Raw genomic sequence first — 8,075 nt, forward strand, 5'->3', positions numbered from 1 at the left:
AGGAAGAGGAGAAGGAGGAGGAGGAAGAGGAGAAGGAGGAGGAGAGGAAAAGGGCAAGGGAAAAGGAAAGGGAAAGGAGGAGGAGAAGAAGAGAAGGAGGAAGAGGAGGAGAAGGAAGCTCCTCCTTACCTTGTAGGCCTTCACAAACCGGACAAACACTGGGAAAAAGACCGAGGGGGGAGTTGTCTTGGGATTCTCCCCAAAGTACTTCACAGCATCATCAAAGGCATCCTGCAACAGGCACAGATTCACTGCACTGCCCCAGGTCACCTCCCCATCCCCACGGTCCGTTCCATGGACACGGAGCACATCCTGTGGGGAGAGCTCAACAAGGGGTACCTGGGCTATCTTGGCGTCGTCCTGCAGCTTCTTGAGCTTGCCCTCGTTGTTCTGGATGAAGTCCTTGAGCATGGTGTTGTGGTCGTGCATGGTGTACTCGCGCTTGGTCAGCTCCAGGCCCCGCTGCAGCTCCTTCACGTCCAGCAGCACGTTCTCCAGGGACACTGGGGACGGCACACAGGCTGCAACCCGCGCCCTGGGGGCTTCCCTGCCCGCAGGAGCCGTCCCTGGGGGGCAGGGGGGGGCTGCAGGAGGGTCCCCGTACCTGCTGCTGCCTTCTCCACGTAGTGCAGCTCGTTGTAGAAGAGGGACACGTGCTGGTACTTCTCCTTGACCACGTTGGAGATGTAGTGCAGCAGCGTCAGCTTCCGGTCTGTCGACTTGGTCTCCAGGAGCTGTGGGCAACAGGCCACGAGATGGTGGAGCAGCAGCTTCCAAGCCAAGGACTCGGCGTTCTCGTGGCTTTTTCCGACCTAAACGACCCCACAGCCCCAGTTCCCACCTGGTCCCACCACACGTCTCTTGCCTCACTTACCAGGTCTAAACTCTGCAGCTTAAAGCCGTAGACAGCCCCTCGTTTGCTGCTGTTCATGTAGTTCCCAAGAGCCAGGATGATCTGCCAGGAGGAAACAAGCAGGGCAGGGATTTCCAGGGCAAAGTGCCCAGGGCTTTGGAAACCCCTGGAAACAGAGCTGGTGTCAGACCTACCTCCAGTATCTTCTTAAGCTTTTGGGATGACTTTATGGAGACAGAGGCAGCGATTATGGCGTGGAGTTGCTGGAGGGAGACACAGGAAGAGCTTTGGTTACCGGAACGTCCCACCAGGAGTGAAATGAACATTGAATCACATCCTGAAAAAAGGAGCCCATGGACCACGACCAACAGTAACCTAAAGGGCCCCTGAGGCCTTTGGGGGGGAATTTTGGGTCCTATGGGACACGTGAGGCCTGATGGCACTATGGGGCCTATGGGATCTATGGGGCCGGGGGGGCCCATGAGGCCTAGAGGTTTATGGGGTCTGTGGGGTCCATGAGGGCTATGGGGTCTGTGAGGCCTATAGGGTTTACAGGGCCTATGAGGCAGTCCCTGACAGTCTGGACTACAGCTGCCCTACAAGCAGCTCCCGGGATTTACAGTCACTAAGAGATGAAAACAAAGCCAGAAACCCCCTTTTCCACTAGTGGGAGCGTTTCTTGGAGGGTGGTGGGCACTGACCAGGCTCCCCAGGGCAGTGCTCGTGGTCCCAAGGCTGCCAGAGCTCCGGGAAGGTTCAGGGACAGGGTGGGATTGCTGGGGTGCCTGTGCAGGGCCAGGACTTGGATCTGTAATCCCCATCTCGGCCAGGGAATGCTCCCAGACCCCAGGGCTCACCGGGGTCAGCATCTGGATGCTCTCGGCGAAGTTGCCGATGAAGGCCATGATGGTCATTTTCTGCATGAGCCTCTCGATCTTGCTGAACTGCATCATGAACCGGTCCTCGTCCGACAGGTTCTCGATGGGCTTGCGCTCCCGCTCGTACAGGCGCAGCACCTTCACCTCGTTCTCCGTGGGCAGGAACCGCATCAAGCACTCCACAAAATCCACCGGCAGCGTCTTCAGGTCAAACCTGCGGCACGACACCAGGACAAGGGCTCAGGGACAGCTTGGACGGGGCGTGGGGCAACCTGGGCTAGGGGAAGGTGTCCCTGGATGGGACATGGTAGGTCCTTCCCCACCCAAACCGGGCTGGGATTCAGCTCTACATGAGCCTGAGTCAGCAGAGAAAAAGCTGTGAAGTTCTTCCTGCCCTGCACATGGAGATGGGAACAGGTTACTGGGCTGATGGGAATGGTGCTGCTGGACACTCTGCTTCCCATCCCAAAGATGTGGCCATCACCTACATCCCTCCATGGCCACAGCTCTTTTTTGTAAGAGAAAAGAGGTGGGGAGGAGCAAGTATTTTTATTTCATTGGAGCAGAGCCGTGTAAAATTCCCAGCAACTGAACCTGCCTCGATGTGGGGCAGGTTTGGGTCACCCTCCAGCCCAAAGGTAACGCTTGTGACCCACATTTTTAAGATACTCCTTACTGGAGGAATGGGAGATGTTTGTCATGGGTGATGTTTGTCATGGCCACGAGGAGCACAGAGAATGTGTGGGTGGATTTGGGATCAGCCCAAGAGTTCCCTCTGGCTTTTGGGTGCTCACTGGAACAGAAAATATTGTGGAGACAGAGAGATCTGCCCATGGCAAACTACTGGATATAGGATATGGATCCACTATCCTGTGCACAGACAGGAATTAGCTGCTTTAATAACAGAAGTGTTAATTTGTTAATTCTCAGCAGTGATTCAGAGACACGGAACTGCCAGGTTTTTGTCTTAGTTCAGGGCAATCGGATTTCTGGGCATTCAGAACCCTTCCCCTCTTACCCCTGGATATTTCCCAGATGCACCAACTGCCAATTCCAACCCTTTCCACTGCCCAAACCCCCCCAGTAAACCTCAGGGTTTCTTGGCTGGCCAGTGTTTCACTTACACGTGGATGGCCTTGCAGATCTCGTCCGCCGTCTTCCCGGCTTTCCGGAGGGTTATGGCCAGGTTCTTGGCCCTGTTGGCATCCAGCAACGTGACCTTGTTGGAGCCTTTCTGGGTGATCTTCTGCTTGCTGGAGGTCAGATCAATGGCTGGGCCCTGGGCCTTTGTTTTGAATATTTCTTCGAATTCATCCACGTTTAGATCCTAAAAAGGAAAGGCAATGATTTATCCCTCCTGCAGGGAGCACAAAACCCAGTCCCTAATCCTGGGCCAGAGCTGCAGGGAAAGGGTGAGACTGGAGCAGAATATCATGGAATCATGGAATGCTTTGGGTTGGAAAGGATCTTAAAGTCCCACCCCTGCCATGGGCAGGGACACTTCCACCAGCCCAGGCTGCTCCAAACCCCATCCAGCCTGGACTTGAAATCCAGATTATTTCCATCAGGCATGGAAGGAGCACTCACTCCTGAGCTGGTGATCAGGAAATCTGGCCAGAGTCCAGAAATCCAGCCCCAAGAGCCCTTTAGATGTTCTGAAGCTCAGGAAAACATTCCTGCTCGAGCTTGTGCTTTATCCAGCCCACAGGGAGCATCCAGGACCTCCATGAGCCCTTTGCCAAGGTCATTGCCATGGTCTGTCCCTGCGGGGACCTTCTCACTGTCCCACTCCCTGACAGGAGGGGGGAGCCGGGGGGGGTCGGGCTCTGCTCCCAGGGAACAGGGACAGGAGGAGAGGGAACGGCCTCCAGCTGTGCCAGGGGAGGGGCAGGTGGGACATCAGCAGGAATTTCTCCTGGAAAGGGTGGTCAGGCACTGGCACAGCTGCCCAGGGAGGTTTGGAGTGCCCAGCCCTGGAGGGATTCCCAAGCCCTGTGGATGTGGCACCTGGGGACACGGATCAGGGGCGGCCTGGGCAGTGCTGGGGGGACAGATGGACTCAATGAGCTAAGAGGGCTCTTCCCACCCAATCCATTCCCTGATTCCAGAACTCCCTTGTCCCAGGGAGGCTCAGGAGCAGCTGAGGTACCTCGAGGATCCTCTCGTCGTCGATCTCGTTGAAGACGGTGCCGTTGATCTGGTTGGGCTTCAGGGCCACCCAGTTGAACACGGGCATGCGGAACTTGGTCTTGATGGGCTTCTTGATCTTCACAGCTACACACAGGGGAGAGGAAAGCACAGATTCCTGAGGGACTGGCTGCAGAACACCCCACATTCCCAGAGGGCAGCTCCCCAGCTGGCATTTCAGCCCCGGAGAACTGGCCAGAGCTCAATTATCCCAGTGGAACCCTGCAAAGGTGTCAGTGCCTCGAGAGGCAAACGGTGTCACCCAGCCCTGAGCTGCTTCAGGCCCAGCCTAACCCCCAGAGGCTGTGAAAACTTCCCTAAAGGAAATCTGGGATGAGTTGATGGCCACATGCTGCCTGGATTGCCTTTTAAAAGCCCAGGGTTTATATTTAAACACCCCGGAAAACGGAGAGAGTGGTGGAATTGAAGCCTGTCCTGCTGCTGGCAGAGCACTGTCACACACCCTGGGAGCTGTGTCCCAAAACAGGCAACAAGAAGGAAAAAAAAAAAAAGCCCCTTTCCCAAGGTTTTGGGGAAACTGCAGTGGGGCAGAGCTGCTCTTCACCAGGTTTGTGTTTCAGAGCCAAAGGGGTTGGGCTGCAGCACCTGGGATTTAACAGGGGGGGAAAAAAAAAAACAGGTTTTAGTTCCTGTGCTGTGCAAATGCAGTAAATTAAAGTAATTTAGGAACTTTACAGTCAATTAGGAACTTCAACAGAGGAGCTGTGAAAATGAAGCCTGAAAATTAAACTTGATTACTCTCATTAATCTGTGAACAGAGTAGGAAAAGCAACCTGGGAGCAATGAACCCAATCCTTTCCTATTCCTGTTCCTAGTCCTGTTTTCCAATCCCAACAGGTCTGGAAGGTGAATAATGAATAAGTTCTGTAATTCAGTCCTCATTTCTTTGTACCTTGATGTAAACATGAAGTTGTTCCCTTGCTACCAAATCAAGGTGTTCATTCAAGTGCTCAACCAACCTTTTGCTCCTGAATTATTTAAAAAATAAACTGTTTCTTTGTAAACATGAAACATAAACCCTGGTCCTTCCTCTCCAGTGCTGGGAGCAAAGAGTCATGAGTGGATTACAGGGAACATCCACAATATTCCACTGTGTGTCTTGGGAATTAAATGGATCCAACTGCAAGGCAGGGAGACCCACACGTGAGCAACTTGTGCTCATCTCCACTACACAGTTTTTTACTCAGCTTAATTAATGAGGTTACTTAAAATAATTCCCAAAATAAATAAAAAAAGCTTTGAACACCCATGAAAAAAAACATTTTCCGCTCGTGAATAAATTAGAATCTCATTAACTGCTCCTGGGTTATTCCAGGACAGGGAAGAAGCTGATGCCTCCTGGGCCAGGTCCTCATGGAGCTCCAAAACCTCTCCAGATTTCCCTTCCTCCTCCATTCCAGAGCTCTGGTGCCCAAATCCTGAGGGGTGGCACATCCCCAGGGCCTCCCCCTGCCCACCCACAGAGTCCCTGGACACACACATGGACACAGCACAGAGGGAAAAGCAGGAATAACAAATACTTAGCAGGGAGCAACCTACAGAAGAGCTTGATGGGCCCATCTTAGCAGGAGGCAGAGAGAAGAGAGAAAACAGTGTTAGTGATGGGCAGAGAAGCAACTCTTGTTATTCCCCCGACTCCCCTCACACCCAGGAGGCTCCTGCCCTAAAATCCCTCCTTCCTGAGGAGCCACTGCATCAGCAAAAGGCACTTCCATTCCCATTCCCAATCCTAACCCACTGAAGGACAGGATTTCCAGCTCCCCTGGCTCTGGCATCTCACCCAGATGTGAGTGAGGAGCTGGGCCAGGAGGGCTTGGCCACTGCTCCCATCCCAAATTAACACCCAGGGATGTTGGGATAAGGCACCTCCTGTGCCCCCTGCAGCCCCCCACGGCCACATCCAGCACCCCTTTCCCACATCCATCCAGAGGGATCAGCCCTCAGCAGGGCTGTGCCTTCTGTACTTTATTTTTTCATAATCCCCCCACGGGACCCTCTTACTTCCAGGATGCTTTTGGCCTTCAGAGGAAGCTTTAAAGGCTGGAATACTTAATCAGATTTTTCTTCTTTAAAAAAAGCTCTTAATTAGAGCTCTTCAGTCTCTTTTTTTTTTGGACTCATTATGTGCTCTTGAGGCTTCTGGTGATAGTCAGCATTTACTCACTGCCTGAGACACTTGGCACGTGCCAGAGAGTGACTAAAAACACGCTCAAAGAAGGTCTGCAAATTGCTCTGCCTTCCAAAAAATCCCCAAAAGTTTGCCCTATTTTTTTTTTTTTTTTTTTTTGCACAGACATTTCTTCTCAGAAGAAACCAAACCCCTGAAGCTTCACATCACGTCTCTCTCAAACCCACATTTCGTTTGCTCAAGGCCAAAACCGTGCACATTTAAAAAGCACTTTTGGCACGGGGTTTTGTTTCACTGGAGCATCCAGCTCCTTCCAGGCCAAACCAAAGCTGTCAGGCTGATAAATCACAGGATCACAGGATGGTTTGGGTTGGAAGGGACATTAAGGATTAGCTCATCCCACCCCCTGCCACGGGCAGGGACACCTTCCACCAGCCCAGCTTGCTCCAAGCCCCGTCCAACCTGGCCTTGGACACTTCCAGGGATCCAGGGGCAGCCACAGCTTCTCTGCCCAACCTTGGAGAACCTTAAATGCTCCTTTCTCCCATAAACTGTTTGGGATTACATCAGCTATGGGATTTATCCCCAGAGCTGTGCCCTGACCTCCCCCTTACCCCCAGCGGGAGCCGCGCCCGAGCTTTACCTGCGAGGCCTGAGTTGAAGACCACGGTGGGAGAGGCTGTCCCGGGCAGAGGGGGAGCTGAGGGAGGGGGTGGTGGGGGCAGTGGAGCTGCTGGAGCCGTGTCCAGAGCCGGCCCTGGCAGAGGAGGAGGTGGAGGAGGCGGTGGGGGTGGCGGCGGGGGCGGAGGGGGAGGCGGCATCGGCACCGACACGGGGCCATTGGGCACTGCGGGGTCAAAGGAGAGCCAGGAGTTACCATGGACATGGACTGGGGTATCACAGGCACAGGGAGAAAGTGTCACAACAGTCCCTTATCCCCCCCCATCCCTGTCCAACATCCCCTTATCCCCCCACACACTCTTGTCCAACATCCCCCCATCCTCCCCTCTCCACCCACCCAAGCACTGGTCGGACCCTTCACCGAAGTCCTTTGGTGCATCAGCACATGAGGAAACCCCCCCTAAAGAAGAATATTCCGACTCTTCCATCCCCTGAAGGGCTCAGCACTGGTCACACAACCAGTGGATCCCCCACAGCTCCTCACCTGCCTCAGGAGTCCCTGCCATGGCAGGTAGGGGCGGTGGAGGGGGTGGCAATGGCACTGAGGATGCAGCTCCAGGTGTGCCAGGTGTCCCTGACACCTCTGACCCTGCTGGCACCATCCCAGAGGCCAGAGCCACGGGAAGGATGGAGATGTCCCCATCCCCTTTCTTCTGGATCTTGATGGTTCCCTGCTTCTCCAGCTCGTGGATCTTCTTCTCCAGCGTGGACTGGCGCTGGATGGCTTCTTCCTTCTCCTTCACCATCTTCCTCAGGGTGTGAACTTGGGTATTGGCATCTTTGTAGATCTCCTGGAATGACACAGAAACGTGGACTTTGCACTCAGAATTCCAGCTCCAGGATCAGAACAGCCTGACCCTGGATGTCCCTGACACTGAGCTCTGACCAAACCACGTGCCTCCACTTCGTGTGTTCCCAAGGAACCACAAAGGCTGGCAGAAACCTCCCCTGTGGACTTCTCCCCTGCAGAACTTCTCAGCATCTCCTCCTCGTGCTGCCTCTCGTTCCTTGTGCTGCTCTTTGGCCCCTCGTGACAAGGACCCGGAGGGGCTGGAGCGTGTGCAGGGAAGGGACCAGAGCTGGGAAGGGGCTGGAGCAGCAGGAGGGGCTGAGGGAGCTGGGGGGGCTCAGCCTGGAGAAAAGGAGGCTCAGGGGGGGACCTTCTGGCTCTGCAACTCCCTGCATATATCCAGGGCAGATGCCCAGAGGGATCCTCAGAAACCCCCACCCTCTGGGACCTCCAAAAACCCCAAATGGAAAGGCTCCAGCCCTGGGTGATAAGATGCCTTTGTCCCACTCCCTCATCTGCTGCCACACTCTCAGTTCC

At 54.4% G+C, this 8,075-nt stretch overlaps 1 protein-coding gene across 1 annotated transcript in view; it reads right to left on the reverse strand.

Annotated features, from left to right (window-relative positions):
• Positions 1–8,075, reverse strand: part of FMNL2 (formin like 2) — a 112,084-nt gene that overhangs the window by 2,106 nt on the left and 101,903 nt on the right. The window contains exons 14-24 of the mRNA XM_027902913.1: positions 7,233–7,539; positions 6,711–6,914; positions 5,479–5,499; positions 3,881–4,005; positions 2,856–3,058; positions 1,711–1,945; positions 1,048–1,116; positions 875–955; positions 605–734; positions 340–503; positions 130–231 (exon numbers count right to left, since the gene is read on the reverse strand). Of these exons, the coding sequence (XP_027758714.1) occupies positions 130–231; positions 340–503; positions 605–734; positions 875–955; positions 1,048–1,116; positions 1,711–1,945; positions 2,856–3,058; positions 3,881–4,005; positions 5,479–5,499; positions 6,711–6,914; positions 7,233–7,539 (1,641 nt within the window). The remainder of the gene's footprint in view (positions 1–129; positions 232–339; positions 504–604; positions 735–874; positions 956–1,047; positions 1,117–1,710; positions 1,946–2,855; positions 3,059–3,880; positions 4,006–5,478; positions 5,500–6,710; positions 6,915–7,232; positions 7,540–8,075) is intronic.

The sequence above is a fragment of the Empidonax traillii genome, unplaced genomic scaffold (genome assembly GCF_003031625.1).
Source record: "Empidonax traillii isolate 1590-97213 ecotype Southwest subspecies unplaced genomic scaffold, ASM303162v1 scaffold920:size239203, whole genome shotgun sequence".
In the NCBI taxonomy this organism is placed as follows: Eukaryota; Metazoa; Chordata; class Aves; order Passeriformes; family Tyrannidae; genus Empidonax; species Empidonax traillii.